This window comes from Rutilus rutilus (genome assembly GCF_951802725.1).
Source record: "Rutilus rutilus genome assembly, chromosome: 12".
In the NCBI taxonomy this organism is placed as follows: Eukaryota; Metazoa; Chordata; class Actinopteri; order Cypriniformes; family Leuciscidae; genus Rutilus; species Rutilus rutilus.
In genome coordinates this window covers 41,156,822-41,175,091 of record NC_140217.1, presented here as the reverse complement: position 1 = coordinate 41,175,091, position 18,270 = coordinate 41,156,822, and the positions used below count along the sequence as shown (strand labels likewise).

General features: G+C 40.0%; 2 protein-coding genes across 2 annotated transcripts; one reads left to right on the top strand and one right to left on the bottom strand.

The window, feature by feature from the left end:
• Window positions 1-88: 88 nt before the first annotated feature.
• aurka (aurora kinase A) lies at window positions 89-9,898 on the top strand. Its single transcript, XM_084425706.1, has 9 exons — window positions 89-297; window positions 546-614; window positions 952-1,231; window positions 1,310-1,346; window positions 2,034-2,225; window positions 4,565-4,703; window positions 5,279-5,427; window positions 6,381-6,555; window positions 9,431-9,898. The coding sequence occupies exons 2-9, from the start codon at window positions 549-551 to the stop codon at window positions 9,599-9,601; spliced, it is 1,209 nt and encodes a 402-aa protein (XP_084281832.1). The 5' UTR covers window positions 89-297; window positions 546-548; the 3' UTR covers window positions 9,602-9,898.
• A 3,504-nt stretch (window positions 9,899-13,402) lies between these two features.
• slc32a1 (solute carrier family 32 member 1) lies at window positions 13,403-16,999 on the bottom strand. Its single transcript, XM_084425433.1, has 2 exons — window positions 16,098-16,999; window positions 13,403-14,707 (listed from the first exon to the last, which is right to left on the bottom strand). The coding sequence occupies exons 1-2, from the start codon at window positions 16,491-16,493 to the stop codon at window positions 13,520-13,522; spliced, it is 1,584 nt and encodes a 527-aa protein (XP_084281559.1). The 5' UTR covers window positions 16,494-16,999; the 3' UTR covers window positions 13,403-13,519.
• Between the last annotated feature and the right edge of the window lie 1,271 nt (window positions 17,000-18,270).

Here is an 18,270-nt window from a genome sequence, read left to right as displayed (position 1 = left end):
TGCGTCACATGACGGAGTCTCCAACAACCAATTGGATTCCAGTTTACTGTGCCTTATGACCAATCAAAATCAGCTTATATTTAAAGGCATTTAAAAGTGGGGTATTTGAAATTAAACAGGCCAGAGTCGCGGTCGCCGAGCAGAATCGCGTCGTCCTCTTTTAGTGATAAATATACAGTTTAATGAGTTTTCGCAATATTAGTTATCACACACGACTGATTTAAAGCGGTGTGAAGGAACTCATCGTGTTCGTGTGGAATTAGCGGAGGGTTTGTCGTGAGGAAACGGCTAGTTAAGGTGAGGTAACGTTACTGAGCGTCACGACGACGCAGAAATACGCTTGAATGTATCACTGATTTATATCTTAAACGTTTTTATTGTAATCTATAAATCTGTGTTTTGATGGAAACCTCAGTTTTTTGTATGTCATCTGAACGGTGACCATCGTGTGACGGTTTAATATCGATGCATGTTAATCCAGGACTTCCTGATGTGTTTAAGATATGTGTTTAAGCAATTATTAATGTGTCGTTGTTCAATCTCAGAATATGGAAACCGCTTCAAGAACCAAAGCAAGCAAAGATCTGAAGATTCAACGACCTGAACATGAGAAGGTATTTTATATTGTTATTATAAGCATCTGTGTTTTTCAGATAAACGTAGGATATTGATGATAAATCTTCATAAGCACATATGTGCAAAGATAATGTTCCATTACCTGTAGTCTTTTCACCTTTAAAAATGACAAACTAATGGTGTATCCTCTGTTTTTGTCTTTGAATGCATTTATCATCTGTTATAATGTTAAATGCAAATTTTACCTTTTTTTTGTAATTATCTGCTAATCAAAGTGCCACTATTTTCTTCTGGAAACGAACTTTGTTGCATTATTCTCTGTAAAGCTGCTTTGAAACAATGCTTTGACATCGGACTGTGTCTGGTGTTCTGCAGGGTTCTGGACCCAAGAGAGTTCCTGTGACCCAGAAGGCCGTGTCGACCCCGCACACGCGTGTCCTCGGGCCGGCACACGGACCCCAGCGCATTCAGCGCCCTGCCAGTCAGCAGAAGCCCACTGGCGTCTCGGCTCCGGGGAAAACCTCGTGTCCCGGAGACCAGAATGCCAATCCAGATCAGCTCAAGACGCCTGCGCAACACAGACCGCAGCCGAAGCCGGTTCCTGCAGCCGAGCCCAATAAAGCTCCCGAACCCGGCAAACAGGACAAACCTCACCGTAAGCTTGGATGCGTCCGTTCTTAATCACATCCTTAATGTTGAGAACATCATAATGACTCTTTTTGTTCTTTTCCAGAAACTCCTTCCAATGGCACGTCCAATAATCCCAATAAGTAAGTTATTTACAAATTATTAAACTCCATGAATTCAGTCCCAGAGTTTATCATCTTTTTGTTTATTCCAGCTGCTGAATAGGCCATTTTAGGATGAGACAAGTGTTTAAAGTCCCCCTGTAGTCAATCATTTTATCCTTTAAAACTCATCTTTAATCAGCAAAATTATATATTTAAGTGTTTTTCCTTGAAATATCTTGACTGTAACTCGACACCCTTGCCTCATTTAGTATGCGCGGTTCTATGAATATGCAAATGAGCCCCGCCTCCACTCACTCGCTCAGCTCAGAGATCCACTGGTTGACGATCACACGTTGATCTGATTGGTTACAAGGTAGTTTGTGACGTCAGAAACACCAGCGATTTCAAAGCGTGTGTTTGAGACTGTCTTTGGTTCACTGCAGTTTTAAGGAGGAAATACTCAGCAATGGTGTCGACTTATGAACTTACACATGCTTTGTCTTAAAGCTTATCACATAGACTTATAAACAACATTAAAAACTTAAATTTTAGGAGAAGATAGGCATGTTTACTTATTATGAGTATTGTTAACTTTATTACTCGCCTCTAGGCCGTTTTAACCTGTGTTCCTGATGGCAGTTTTCCGTATGGATCATGGACTGTGTTTAATGCCTTCAGTCTTGTGTTAATGAGGAGCGGTGTGTCTGTGTTGTGTCTGCTCTTCAGGAAAGCGTGGAGTTTGGAGAATTTCGACATTGGCCGAGCTCTGGGCAAAGGCAAGTTTGGGAGTGTGTATCTGGCCCGGGAACGTCAGACCAAGTTTATCCTGGCGCTGAAGGTCCTGTTTAAGAAGCAGCTGGAGAAGGCCGGCGTCGAGCACCAGCTGCGGCGCGAGGTGGAGATACAGTCACATCTCAGGTGTGTGTGTTTTATCTAGGGCTGTGACTGTATCAGTATTTTACCACCGCGGAGATATATACGAGCACTTCCGTCACTGAAACATCACACTAAAGCCTGTAAAGCATTTACATTTATTCTTTTAGCAGATGCTTTATCCAAAGCGACTTACAAATGAGAACAATAGAAGCAGTGAAACTAACAGTAGGACAATAATATGTAAGTGCTGTGACCCTTCCCAGTTTAATCTAATGCAGTAAATGTTATTTTTTTTAATATTTTTTTTTTTAATAGAATAGAAGAGAAAGTTAGTATTACTGGATCAAGTGCTGTCGAAAAAGAAGCGTCTTCAGCCGTTTCTTGAAAGTGTCTATGGACCGGTTGAGTTAGATCAGTCCTCCAGCGGGGAACAGTCATGGTAAAGGTCAGAGAAAGACATTTTGTGCCTCTTTGAGATGGCACCACAAGATGTCATTCGCTTGCAGAATTAAATAGCAGTAAATAAATAAATATGAATTAAATAGCAGTAAATAATATGATCCAAAATAAATTTGAGCAAGTACATCACTAGCCAGTGTTCAGAACTCTCTGCTTGCCGTAGCTCGACTCAGAACGGTAAACTTCGAGCATGTCTTTGCGTCATTCCGTCACATCTGTCCACATAGAGAAGAGTCTCGGCTAGTCGGCTACGAGTGTGAGGATGCTGGAGATTTATAGCCTTTTCTCACAGCACTGGATATGATTAAACTTAGCAATTTGATGGCGGATCCAGAAAGGCTCAAACGACAATCACCAACTGGAGATTCACCCGCTGTAAAACGTGAAAGACTTCGGACTTCAGAGAAAAGAGAGACTGACACCGGCTCATGCGGAAACAAGGATAATATCGGAAGGGCATTGAATGTCACGCAATGCTGATGTTGTTAACATTAACAATTTGAGAACAGTATAATTTGCACGGTTTGACGTGATCTGATAAGCGATCGTTAGATTTAATCAGCGTGATTTACTGCAATGCTTTTTCCCTTTAGTTGGTCAGAACAAAAGTGGATGCTACTCGTTCAGAACATTTCCCAGTGAAAACTCTTATGTTGGTCAAACTTCCCAAAAGTAGAATCTGTGATTGGGAATGCCAGGATCCACACTGGCTGACAGCCGCACGTTCTCCTCTAAACACTGGATTCATCCGCGCCGTGCCGAGGCCGAGACACAACCTATGTCAAGTTGATAATCCCACAAATAACTGCAATTGCAGATTTCTAACAGAGAGGGCGACAAAGAGGAAAAAATACGGACTGCAGCTTTAAATATAATATATTTTAAAAAAACATTAGTTTAATATTTCCACACACATATGCGTGATTTAGCCTACGCTCTGACGCTCTGACGGGGATCAGGGATGTGGGACGCCAGCAGGAACGAGACCATCTCTTTTATAATCATGTTTTCTACTTCAGGTCTGAAGAGTGAAGTTTATCTTCCACAAGGACAAGACTTTTAAGCTAAGGTTGATTTTGCGCTGCCAGAGAAAATAATTCCTCTGAAGAAAATGTGTTAAAGAATTTGACGTGCGAGTAAAAAGGCTATCTGCGTTTCTCTACTGTTCAACAGCAAAGAGTGTGAATATAATGGGCCTAATTAAAAGCGAACCAAAGGAAGACACGTTTATAATCCCCTGTGAAAATGGGTGAGCCGTGAGTGAAGATCTGGGAAAAGAAACGAGATTCCCAGTCCAGTGGTTTTATCACTTTAGGGCTGGAATACGGCACTACTTGCAGTGCTGGTTTGTGCATGAGTCTGTGCTAACTGCCGAATCAGAGCCTTGAATGAAGGCCAAAGACTCCTAATATTTATATTAAATCATTTTATCCCTTAAAACTCATCTTTGATCACCAACATTACATTTTTAAACGTTTTTTTACTTAAAAAAAAAAAAAAAAAGATTTAGTATGCACGGTTCTATGAATATGCAAATGAGCCCCGCCTCCACTCACTCACAACTGATTTTCAGTGTTTCTCTGGATTTGAAGTGCGGCTTCCAAACCCTGCAAAAAAAATCAAAGAAATATAAAAAACTGACAGTGCTTTATTGCTCCCATGAGTCTTTAATATTCAACCTTGCGCTATATTAAAGTTTAATGAGAGCAGTGTACCAGGTTTTTCTCTGTATCCTCTTAGAGTCAGCAAGTGTGTGACGCGTAGTTAGCTTGGAGTCGTTAGCTTGAGTCTCCTAAAGACTCGTTATCCATCAAACAAAAATCCAGGGAAATGTGTAACTTCAGCGTCGAGACTCATGCGTTAGGAAAGTAGGATCTGTCTGTTGTGAAGTGAACTGACTCTGTTTTCTCCTCTTCTTTCAGACATCCCAATATCCTGCGCCTCTACGGTTACTTCCACGACACGGCGCGTGTGTATCTCATCCTGGAGTTCGCTCCTAAAGGAGAGCTGTACGGAGAGCTGCAGCGCTGCGGGACCTTCAATGACCAGCGGAGCGCCACTGTAAGAGTGTTTCGGTCTTACTTTAAAGGTGCAGTGTGTAATTTTAGTGGCATCTAGTGGTGAGGTTACGAACTGCACCCAACAGAAGTTACGGTGGCCAACAGGAAGTGATGTCGTCTGAGACCGCAGAGAGTAGCCAGTTAAACATGAGGTTTCTTTACAAAGATCAATTAAGAAATTATATTAACTTATTCAGTAAAACGATATTTTATTGCGAATATTATTGTCACCTGTTCATCATTGTGTCAGTGTTTTATTCGCTGACTTTAGCTGAAGCTTCTTATCATGAAGAACAACATAGTGACGAAACGCGTTTGTCCGTTCAGGGCCACCGTAGAAACATGTGGATGTAAGCCGACCCGCGGTGTGTGTATAGAGATGCTCATTCTAAGCTAATAAACACACACGATTCATTATGTAAGCTCTTTATACACCACTGAACACATAATTATGTTTATGATATTGCATTTCTGTCAACAGATCCTCCTGAATATTCCACACTGCACCTTTAAACATGAGCAGAGACTTTTGAAGTCAATAGCGTCTCATAATGTGTGTATCGTGTGTGTTTGCAGTATATAATGGAGCTTGCCGATGCGCTGAGCTACTGCCACTCGAAGAACGTGATCCACAGAGACATTAAACCTGAGAACCTGCTGCTGGGGGCCAATGGAGAGCTGAAGATCGCGGACTTCGGGTGGTCCGTCCACACGCCCTCCTCCAGGTGACGCTTCTGCTTACGTGCGCTGTGATTGGGGGAGCAGCGGGTCGGCCGCCCCACGGTTCGGCACGTGCGATTCGCGGATTAACTGCTGAATTTAACCACCATAGACTAAAAGTTTATAATTTGGACACGTTTTGTCTTGCCAATTTACACATTCAAACCATTTTAAATCAGATCAAAAGCATACACATCCGAAGCAATATGTTGCTCAAATTGGGTGCTCGACAAGAAAACTAATAAAAGGAAAAAGTCGGCACACCATGGCTCCAAAAATGTGAAAATGTAATAATTCTCACACAGGTGGTAACGTTTCGAGCGCGTAGGCTCTTCGTCAGACAATTAAGTTGAACACGCATATATAAATATACGCTTCTTTTTTTTTTCTTTTCTTTTTTCTCTCTGATCTGTTCCTTAAAAACTGTAAATGATCCGAACTGTGAATTGTGACCCGTTGCACCACTAGCTGTGATTCAGGCTGATGTTAATGCTGGTGTGATCGGCATAACCTGTTAAACCGATAGTTCACCCAAAAATGAAGTTCTATCATTACTCACCCTCATGCTGGTCCAAAGCCGTAAGACTTGCGTTCATTTCATCGTTCATTTTTGGAACATCATAATTGTCTGATGAGGGACGATGCCCCAGACCCCCCCACAACAAATTACTTCCTAAACATGTCACCTTTTCCAGCACTTGTGAGTTTGCAGGTCTGTTTTAGAGTCCAAATTACCATGCAAAAAAACCTACATATTTTGTAGTAAAAAACAAAAAAATTCAGTACTTTCTTTATACACCTTTTTGAAGTGTAAAAAGAGGGCTGCCAGTTAACCGGTTAGTACAGTTTAGTTGTGATTTTGTTTTATCAAAGGTTAATGTGTGGCATGTTCGTGAGAAGGGTGTGTGTGTGTGTGCTGGTTTAGGGCAACCGTGTTTATCGTGTGTGTGTGTTACAGGAGGTCGACGCTGTGCGGAACGCTAGACTACCTTCCTCCAGAGATGATCGAAGGCAAGACGCACGATGAGAAGGTTGATCTGTGGAGTCTGGGAGTGCTCTGCTACGAGTTTCTGGTTGGCAGGCCACCTTTCGAAACCAAGAGCCATGAAGAGACGTACCGCAAGATTTCCAGAGTAAGTGAAAAGCTTAAACTTTACCTGAAGACCGTCCACTACCTTGTAGTTCTGGTCATCTGTGCAAAAGCATGTTCAACTCCTCGTAATGCACACTATTGAGAATATTGAGCTGAAGCTTGACTTTACTAAATTAAATCGCAATTAGATATTTTCCCAAAATTGCACAGCCAAAATTCATATTTTGTTGTATGGAATATCTGAGCATGATTCTTCGTGCTCCTCCCAACCATTCTGTCACAGTCTGAGCCTGATCAGGGTACCCGCGGGGTCTTAAAAGCATTGAAAAAGTCTTAAATTTGATAATCTCAAATTAAGGCCTTAAAAGTCTTGAATTTCGTTACAAAGGTCTTAATTTTTTTTGCCTTTTCTATGATTAAATTCATACCGTAACAAAATTAGCTGTTACTAATGTAGACTAATTAAAAATTAGTCGCGTAACGTTGAGTGCACCTCGCGCTTCACGTCATAGAAGAACGCGCGAAAGCGCGCGCACCCGTTACGATGGTTACTAATCAGAGCTTTTCTGTTAAAAGAGCATGTTTTCTACCCGGTCTTTTCAGTAGTATCTGGCCACAACCATCCACGCGCGCTCTCTCTACATTGTTGAAGAAGCGCGGATGATCTGAAAACACAGACAAGCTGGAGTTCAGCGATCTTCATTTGAGAATATCTGTCACGAGCCGCTTGCGCTGTTTGTGCGACTAAATCTGCGATCAAAATGCAGGCTGATATACAGCAGTGTTTTTAATGTTGATCATTATGCGAGTAAGAATGCAATGTTTCCCAACTATCCACACGATTTCAAATGTGACATTGATTTTATACAACAGTAAGAAAAAAAAAAAGGGTAACATTAAGTGATGTACTAAATTTTAAACAGGCTTATTGCTCTATTTTGCAACAAACTCTGTGGCTTTGACAAAGACAATGAGTTACCGCCACCTACTGGCGATTTTAATATCATATTTTTATTAATATTAAACGTTTTTTAGCATTGAATATTTATTGAACATTGTTTTATTTAAAGCATTATTTATTTTTAAAAGTATTATAAAGGTGAAAAATGAAATGGAAAAATCGATTAAATGGAGCAAATATTGTCCCTTAATGGAAAGATGTGACTGCAGTCGTGGAAGAGTACGGCACTCTAAAAAATTGGAGAACTAAGGAAAAGGGATATGTAGAATTGCACAAGTGCTACTGCTAAAGAGTGCAATGTCAATACAGCCTGTTAGCTTAATTTTAATTTCTCATAAGCTTAATCGAATTGGCCTAGAGAGAATAATTATGACATTTTCTGTCAAAAGACTACATATAAAATAGTTACCAAAATTAAAGTAACTGCAGTTTGACTAAAAGTAATGACTAAAAGTTGATAAAAAATGCAAACACATTTCGTCAACTAAAACTATGAAAGGCAGAATGACTCAAATGTGACTAAGACCAATAAGCATTTTCGTCTGAAGATGAAGAGTAAGACTAAATCAAAAATGGCTGCCAAAATTAACATTGGCCTACACACGTGCACGCTACAACGCTGATGCGTATGTATTAAATATGACTGATAATTTAAATAAAATGTTTTATTTAATTCAAATAGTCTACTTGTACATAATTATTTTTTAGGGTTTAAAATGTATACAGATTTTACATTTTCCCCTCATACTTCTGTCGGAATTGGTACGAAGTTGGCATTGAATTTCATTTGAAATGGTATTAAAAAGGTCTTAAAAAGCCTTGAATTTAAGTTGGAGGATCCTGGGGGTACCCTGCTGATAAATCTTGACGACGTCATCCTGGAATATGTCCATGATGTGTCCTCTTCCTACATGGTGGTTTAAGAAATGAAAAACTCCATTAATTAGGGTTCGAAGAACTGTTGCTGAAAAAAGATCCAAAATTTAAAGGGTTAGTTCATCCAAATATTAAATAAAAAAAATATATATATCCTGGCTCTTCCAAGCTTTATAATGGGAGTGAATGGTACCTGAGATTTTGAAGAAGTGCATCCATCCATCATAAAAGTAATCCATACGACTTCAGGGGTTAATAAAGGCCTTCTGAAGCGAAGCCGTGTGTGTGCAAGGAAAAATATCCATAATTATTACTTAATTACTAGCTTCCGGTTCCGTCCGCGCGCTCATGAGAGAATCGAGTTCCGGCGCATGACGTAGGGCGTAGCGTAGCGTACGCATTATAACGCTTGGAAGAGCCGGGATATTTTTTTAATTTAACTCTGAGTTTGGCTGAAAGAATCATCATATACACACAGGATGGGTTGAGGGGGAGTAAATGTGATCCTGGACCACAAAACCAGTCACATGGGTCAATTTTTATTAATTGAGATGTATATATCACCTGAAAGCTGAATAAATAAGCTTTTCATTGATGTGTGGTTTGTTAGGATAGGAGCATATTGTTGGTCCAAAGCACAGCTATTGTTAGTCTGGAATCTGCAAATATCTAAACCTTGAGAATCTCCTTTAAAGTTCTCCATTTATGTTGGCGATTGTGCTGCATTCACTCACAGAAATAAATGTTTTATATACTTTATAATTTATATTTCTATAATTTACTAAATATCTTCATGGAACATAATCTATCCTAAATATCCTAATGATTTTTGGCATAAAAGGAAAATCGATAATTTTGACCCATACAGTGTATTGTTGGCTATTGCCACAGATAAACCCGTGCGACTCGTGACTGGTTTACTGATCCAGGGTCTCTCAAATCATGGGATAATTCTCATTTTTGGGTGAACTATCCCTTTAAGGATTTGCCTATTTAGATCCAAAGGTTTTTTTTGGCTGGCCAGTGTATCTTCCTATAAGCATTCATTCATTCATAAACCACATGTGTTCCTCTTCAGGTGGAGTTCACCTACCCAGCTCATGTGAGTGAGGGCAGCCGAGACCTGATCAACAGACTTCTGAAGCACAACCCAATGCACCGGCTTCCCATCCAGGGAGTAATGGCTCACCCGTGGGTCGTGGAGAACTCCACCAAAGCGCCGACCACTCGCACGGCCACCGACGACTGAAGACTCGCTGGTGTTGGAAAACTCACTCTTCAGATGTGAAACAGACTGATGTGCCACTAAATTACTCTTGATGTGACTCGCTCTGTCAAACTTTGTTGCTTTTTTTGTGTTGTATTGTTCACATGCTACTATTTACATGTATTTGTAAATATGTAATTAAGACACATTGTACAATTTTTACCCATTACTTGAAGTTATAATTTGTTTGTTTTTATTATAAATAACGTGCAAGGATTTCATTATAGAACTTTTAATGTATTTTTCTGTGTTTGGGAATAAATTGGTTTGAAGGTAAAACATTTGTTGAATGGCTTACCCCTTGTAAAGGTCTGTTTATATCTAATACTTGTATCTGATAATGGGGTTTATTGTTCTCAGATATTGCTATGTTATTGGTTAGACCTAAATCTCAAACAGCCAGGTCTATATTCGGGTAAATGCTGACATATGATCCAGTTTAATCCAAAACTGTGCTTTATGAGAACAGACGGAATGAGAAAGGAGCGCGTGCTGATTTTGTTCCTGTCTCCTTTGGCGCCTTCGCATATTCAAACTTCGCGCCTCGACGTGACGGTTAAAGTTGGTACGTTTTCAACATGAAGGCGCGACATTTGAGCACGAATTTTTTTTTTTTTTTAAATGTTTTCTTTCAGCGAATAACTACTCGAATGTCTACTACTGATTACTTTAAGTGTGGTTATTTTAAGTTTTAAAGCCTAAACACTTTAACGGTATGGAAAACCTCATTCAGGACATTCGGTCAATCGTACGGGTTTGGAACAAAAATAAAGGTGAGTAAATGAAGATTTCCGTTTGTTTTGTCAATTCCAAAACAGTCTTAATCAAAATATTATTTTACTGTGGCAAATGTTGTTAACACGGTTAAGCTGTTAAACGCTCATTTTACCGCTCTTGTCCATTTCGGTGGTAAACCTCAATTCAACTCAATGTTTAGGTGTTTAAAACGGTGTCTCGCTTTGTATTAGTCTGGCCATGAGTTAAACGAATAAGTAAGGCCTGTTCTTGTGATGTGCTTTGCAAAGCCTGTGTAAGGAAGACTGTGTGAACACCAGGTGGCGCTCACTCACAGTTTTCCAGACATCGTGTTCGGTAATGAGAAAATGGCTCCTCTGGTTGAACTCCAATTCCCACAATCCAACACGACCGACGTTTGTCAAAATTCTCTACAAGCGTTCATTGCGTTTATAGAAACATTATGGTTTAGCAATTCTCTTTTGACCTTCTCCTTACAATATGACGGAGTAATGCAGAATTATTTTGAGGAGATATAAAACCCAAACCTAAATATTTTGTGTAGCCTACAATCTTCCCTGTTGGAATGTCTTCATTTCACTATTTTTCTATAGACTGTTTTTCTCCGTCGATCCATTTTCAATGTTCGTTTTCTTTTCAGTCTGTCTTTGTTCAGACGCGCGCGCACGCACACATGTGAATGCACACGTCTCTGTATTTTTATTTATTTAAATGATTATATAGCTCCAGTCACTGAGAAACAGTCCAGATGTGTGTGTGCTCACAGGTTTACCTGATGAATCCGAGCCGCAAGCAAAAATCTGTCGTGCATTTTCTGTGTGAGTTCACTTCATTCTTCCATTGGCTGTTGCGCCGTCTCAAATGCGAATAACAAGTTGCATTTATCGTTTGCATTTAATTTGTCTAAAACATACACTGCCTATTTGAAGACTTAAATAAATCGAATAAATCCCTTTAGGACAAAATATAGGCTAATTGATTTATTCGCTGGAGTCACATTTTTTTGTTTCATAGGCTAATGCTAAATCAAAGCTGCCTATTTTTCTAACCGTAATTCTGATACTCAGTCTAGCCTATTACTACATATCGTAATGCATCAAAAATGCTTATTATTGTATTTAGGCAAATTCAGTTATAGCCTAATCTAAAAATAGAATATGCAAAAGCATAACCCATTCAACAACAACAACAACAACATGTGAAGCTATATCCATATTATTTAATAAAATGTGTAGGCCTGTATATCGTGTAAATGTGCGCGTTTAGAATAAATCTCTGAGAACTGGACTCAACTTATTTATTGTTTTGTAGATTTATTCTTTTTTGAAGGGAAAATATGCACGTGTTTCATTTTTTTTTTCATATCACACAAAACCAAAAAACAATTATACAATATAATTTCACGCGTACCTTTATTCTCCAATATATTCATTTTCACGATATATGATAACGATTTTGTGATATACATTCCATCTTTTAAACCACAAAAACACAACACACACGGTTTTATAACATTTCCACAGCACCCATTGGATTGCACAAAATGAACAAAACAAAAAAAGTCTTATGTAAGTCCCTTTATTTTCGACTTGATTTCGATCCAACGACGCTATAAATAAATCTCACTGAGGGGAACAATTATTAATTGTTTTAATTACGACATTTGCTATCTGATAAACAACGCAATATGCTCAAGAATTCAAATTTAGTGATTTTGAGTGTGTGGCTTGTTTTATATTTCCCATGATTTCTTCTGATATGTCCGACTATTTTTCGTTTTTCCTCTTCTTTGTCTTCATCTTCCTCATTTTTTCGTTATTTCAATGTCTTGTAAAAATACGAGTCTCTGTGTGTGTTTTCTGGCGGCTACACTACAGAGCGATTCAAACGAAATCTCACGTGTCAATAAAAGCCTCTTTTTCTTCTGACTGAACAGAATATCTGTAATACTGCATGGACATCATATACGTTCAAAATGCATAGTTTATGTACTTCTATTCACCGTCCATTATCTTCTCCCTCTCTATTTTGGTTAAGTAAATGCAAACTGTAACAGGAAAAATAAGACTTGTCCTCAGATCGAATTTCGGGAAATCCATAAATTAGTTTTACACATTAAGGTGACTCTACATACTCTATTGTGTTTTATTGCCATGCCGTTGGTCCCCTGTGATTAATCTGTGTTAGTTCTTCTCCACCGTGTATTGCAGATCATCGCTTTCCTCGCTGAATGTCTTGCTCTCTCAGATCCACGCGTGTTTTATGCTTATGTCAAATGATTTCGATTTGGATTCCTGTGTGGATCGGGCCAAATCCAATCTGAAATAAATGCTCATGTAAACCATTAACTCACTCAACAACAAAAATAAATGTTTTGCTCTGGTGTCTATTTGTAACGCGCGTTGTTGTCCAAGGCATTGAACTGATTGATTTATTGTATGTCAAGGTCAGGTTTGCAGACACTTGAGTGGATGAACCGGGTTAAATGTGTGTTTTTGTTTAGTTTTTTCCCAGTGCTTACAAATCAATTAATGGCATCTAGCATAAAAGTTTGTGTTTCTACAATATATATATATATGTGTGTGTGTGTGTGTGTGTTTATTTATATTAGTGCAAGGCAACGATTAATCGCGATTAATCCCATCCAAAATAAAAGTTTGTGTTTATATATTATGTGTGTGTATGACTATTTTGTATATGTCAATACACATATATGCATGTATATATTTAAGAAAGATGTTATTTATATATAAAATATTTATATTTATATATAATATAAATTATATATACATATAAATACATGCCAATATTTCTTAAATATATGCATATATGTGTGTATTGATATATACAAAATAATTATACACAGTAAACACATATATTATGTAAACACTTATTTTTGGATGCGATTAATCGTTACTCAGCACTAATTTATGTTAGATGCAATTAATCGCGATTAATCGATTTGACCGCATGAGGGGCTATTGTACGTCAAGGTCAGATTTGCAGACGCTTGAATGAATGGACCTGGGTCAGATGGGTTTTATTTTCCTTTTTTTTTTGTGGGGGAGGGGGGGATTATTGGTTTGGTTATCAATATGTGGGATGCGTTGTAACACTTAATCACCAAACTACCATTTTCCGAAACTAATCCACCAAGTTGTATTTGTACGCCTCGACGAGACCCTCGATGGAGTGAATGAACCCAGAAATACTACATATTCCCCCGATTACAAATATGGCGACGTCGAAGAACACCTGATGCCACAAGAGCTTTCTCCACAACAGCTTGAGGTGGAAAAGACTCGGGAGGAGAAAACACAAACCCGCGCCCGTCAGACTGCCCGTCAGACCCATGAGGAGCGCGAAGTGTGGCACGTAAATAGCCATTAGCATAGTGAACACGACTAGCGCGCAGCGTAGCGAAAGCCCCCACGATTTGAGCTTCCCGTCGCCTCCGTAGCAGTCCGGGAAAAACGCACGCCCTCCATCTTGGAAGAAAGACTTTTCTAAGACCTCGACGGCGGCGAAGAACGGCAACGGATACGATAGCAGCGCCTTCGAGACTAAGAAGAGGTTGACGACGGCTCTGATTCCCGACGGGAGGTTATCCGTGATCACTTCTTTAGTCTCGTCAGCCCACGTCAGATAAGCCACTAGCGCGAATAAGCCTTTCAGGATGCAGGCGGCGATATGAGTCCAGTTCATCATGCAATGAAACTCGCTAGGCTTTTGCATGTTCCCCTCAAGCGATGGAAGGAAGATCTGCGAGGTGTAGCTGAACACGATGATGCCGATCGAGATTGGGAACTTCTTGACGTCGATGTAAAACTTGACCTTGTCCCAGGCCCAGTCTCGCGCCCTCGACAGACAGTACGCGATGACTAGCACGTTGATGATAAAGTGCGCGATGGTGCAGAGCAAGCTGAATTTCGACACGGCTTTGAGGTTCTTGAGGAAAGCGCAAGGCAGAAGAGCGGCGGTCGCGATTATCGCCCAGGATCTCTGGGAAACGGGAAGCGTGGGAAAGCTGTTGTACATCAGGTTTCCGCTCACGACCACGTACAAAATGCAGGTCATCACGAGCTCGATGATTTGGGCTACGTTGACGATGTGGCCTCCTAGCGAGGGGAAGCGTGGCGCGCAGCAAGCGTTGGCAATATCCACATACGAGTCTCTCACTCGTACCAACTGGCCGTCTTCGTTTTCTTCGTACAGGCAAGAGATGAGGATTTTCCCCGTGTAGCAACACACGACCGCGGCGAATATAATGAGGAAGAGTCCGAGATATCCGCCGTGGAGGATGGCGTAGGGTAACCCAAGAACAAACATGCCCTGAGGAAATAAACATAGCAAGGGTTTTATATTCACATCATCCACAGTGTAATATTCACCCTGCCTCCATTCTATTCGACTCTATACAACATGTGATGCGTAAAATCATACCCATATTGGCCTCAGTGTTTTTGGTGCGCGACGTTCTTTATTGTAAATCACAAGAGTGGATCATTTAGATGCTGTTTTCAGTTGAAGAATGAACAAAACTTCACTAAACATCTGTAACTCCGATAATCACGATAAGCTTTGATACACGATATCGGCCGATATATGTTCAGTTTTAATGTTATCGTTATCGGCCTAATTAGAAAATTTGGCTGATTTATTAAAGTCGATAAATAATGGATTATTTCCTTCAGATGCGCACTGTTCAACATGATGGCTTTAAACTGCTTGAAATATGATTGGAATCACTTCTAAAATGGAAAATACAGTGAAGTGCAAAGCAAGTCTGTCATATCGGCACATAAAATTATAAATGAGAACATTATAATTGTGTGTTTTAACTTGCGTGAGACTTTTGTTTTTGTAATCAGGCTCTCAAAAATGATATAACATTTTTGATTTAGATTTATCGGCGATATATCGGTTATCGGCTTTCAAATATAAAGAATTATCGGTATCGGCCAAAATTTTTTAATTGGTGCATCGCTACTCTATTCGATTCTATTCACAGCACAACAGCCAATGAGATGCGTGAAACTGGCCTCAGTGTTTTCAGCACGCGATGTTCTTTATTGTATCCTTGAGTTAAAGTCAAGGGTTTTGCAGGTTGAGGGAATGCGCCATCATCAGCTTCCCGATTCACTGCAGGTGTCGGGAATGAGCATCGGGAATGCAGATGAATTCAGTCCTGACATTTCCATTTGCTGTGAGCAAAGTCACGCTCACCTCATTGTGTCGTCATCAGGATGAATCAAATAGGCAGGGAGTCACGTCACGCATGCCAGTTTTGATATAACTGCGCATGATTAAATGTGTGCGGTTTTCATTTTTTTGAGGTTTTCAAACGCATTTTAAGTTCTTTTTAACCATCATCGCGTGTAATAAATCATTCTGAATATGCATATATTTTTAAAGATGCATGCTCTCCATTTTACGCACGTCATAAAATAAAAACACACAAAAAACAGAATAACTCATGCACACCCCACTGATCTCCATCTGCGCGCACAAAAGCCCAGTATAGAAATGCAAGTCGAGCTGAATGCGGTTTAATAAAGCTAGATACCAATGTCACGACATCAGCTCAAGAAAAACCTACGTCATTGCCTCAGAAGCGACTAATCATTTTTGCATAAATATTTTGCAACCTTAAAATTTCCATTTTGATTGATAGGAAAACTTTGAAATGCCAATTTTGATATGCATCGTAATGCGTCCTTACCTGGATCGCGTTGGTCACGTTCCATCCCGCTTCCCAAGCAGTGATTTTGGGCTTGTCCAGGCCGGCTAGTTCCGAGCAGAGTCCTCCGTCTTTGGACGCCGAGGGCGTTGGACCCGTTCCGTCCCTCTGGTAATGACTGTCCCCGTCAAGCGTTCCCTCGCCCGCGATCTCCCCACCGCCAATCTCATCGTTTTTAAGGATGTCCATTTGAAGCCCCTGCCTGTGATCATAGTCCAGATCATCGCATGCCGCGAAACCCAAGCCCTCTTCATCGGTGGCGGCCTGGAAACCCAATTTGGCGAACATCCCACTCACCTTCGCCTGAGACTTATTGGTGACCGTGGTGGCCGCGTTGGAGAGCTTATTAGAGATCTTGCTTCTAATTAACGTGGCCATGATTGCTCTCTTAAATGAGACTGATGTTAAAATACTATTTTCTTCTTCTCTTTACTCTAGATATATCGAGTTAAGTGTGCGACCGGAGTTCTTTGTCTGCGCATCCACGGAGCGAGAAGAGAACGGACTCTCGGAGTGACGCGTATTCGTTATCTCCAGTTCTGACTGAAATCACGCCTGGTGTTTTTGCTAATTCCGTGTTTCATGTCACTTTCAGACGTAAATGATGCATCCTGCACACCTTCTCCTCTCTCTCTCTCTCTCTCTTTCTTTTTTTTTTCTGGCCGAACTCTTACGCGCGCTTCCCAAACGCGAGTGCGTAATTTCCAGTGCGTAAAGAGGAGAATGTTCGTGGTTTTGCGCGCGGGGTTTTCCGTTCTCTGTATCTTCGAGTCCTGTGTTTCAGTGGCCGTCACTGATGCCAATGCGGTACACGGGAGCTCGGGGGTGTTGAGAGAGAGGCACGTGTCACCGTCAGACTGCCAATGCTCTCCGGCTCCCAATGCGCGCATCAGCACGAAAAAAAAAAAAAAATCCAGGGTGAAGATTTGCTGCATTTCTAGGGGAGGTGCTTCTAGAACCCCCATCCTCCTCTCCACTCTCATTATGCCCAATATACTTGGTCACAAGCAACACCCAATGGCATCAGGGGTCTCATAGTGTTGCATAACTTTACGCATATAAAAACCGTCTCCACACACCGGACTAGGTCTGAAATGGACACTAAAAGTATTCCTGAAATATTCTTGTTGCTTTTCCCGTCGCAGCTCGAACTCTCCAGTTTTTTTTTATTGCTTCAGATGAAGGTCAGAACTCAGTTTTAACTCGTTTTCAGCAAGAGGAGACCTCGGTGCTGGAATACTCTTTTGAACGGATTTAAAACCTTCTTTCAGTCGAAAAGGGAATGAACAAGAAATGCATCGCAGATTTGACTGAGTTAGACTTGTAGTTGACTAAATACTAAGTTAGTGTTTTTGTTTTTGTTTTTATTTGTTAAAAAAGTAGCATGGATATTTCTCATGGATTATTGCGCTGTTTCAGTTATTGAGTTAATCTGCATCATCTTATCGGGACACTTTTTAAAGCGAATGAAGATGCTTTTGAAAAGGTGTTAAGCAACAGAAAAAATGTTTTTTCTTTCTCTCTGATGGACTTTCCGTCATAATATGCAGGTGTACTTTATGAAAGCGCATTTCTGTGGATTCCAGCCTGGGACCCGTTTAGGCCTGTGCGCGCAATACAGCCGTGCTCGTTAGGATCGAATTATTCACTAAAAATATTGTGAAACATAATATCTTCAGTTGTTTAAAATATACACGATATTGACATTTCCTTATTCTCGATAGAACTGAATTCACATTTGATCTATAGACAATAACGAAACTCGCGCGTTAAACAATTAAACCTTAACGGATAGACTTTTCTATTTAAATAAACGTTGGTCTTGATTACAAATATATTATAAGCTCAAATCTTAACAATTAATCCAAATATATATATATTTTCGATATTCTCCTAATAAGTAGGCTAGTGTTTGCGTTAAAATAAAACATGGAACAAAATTAAATATTGCTGATCCTATAACGGGTGATCGCGATTAAAACCATCAAAACAAATGATGTGTGTGTAATTGTATAATTATACGGACGTTTGCTGTAAATAAAGAAACACTTTCGTTTCACTGAATCTAAAGTTTCATTAATATTACGTTATAGATCAAATATAACGTGATTCCGTGAGTGTGATTGAAGGTTTGCGCTGAATCTCTAAATGCGTT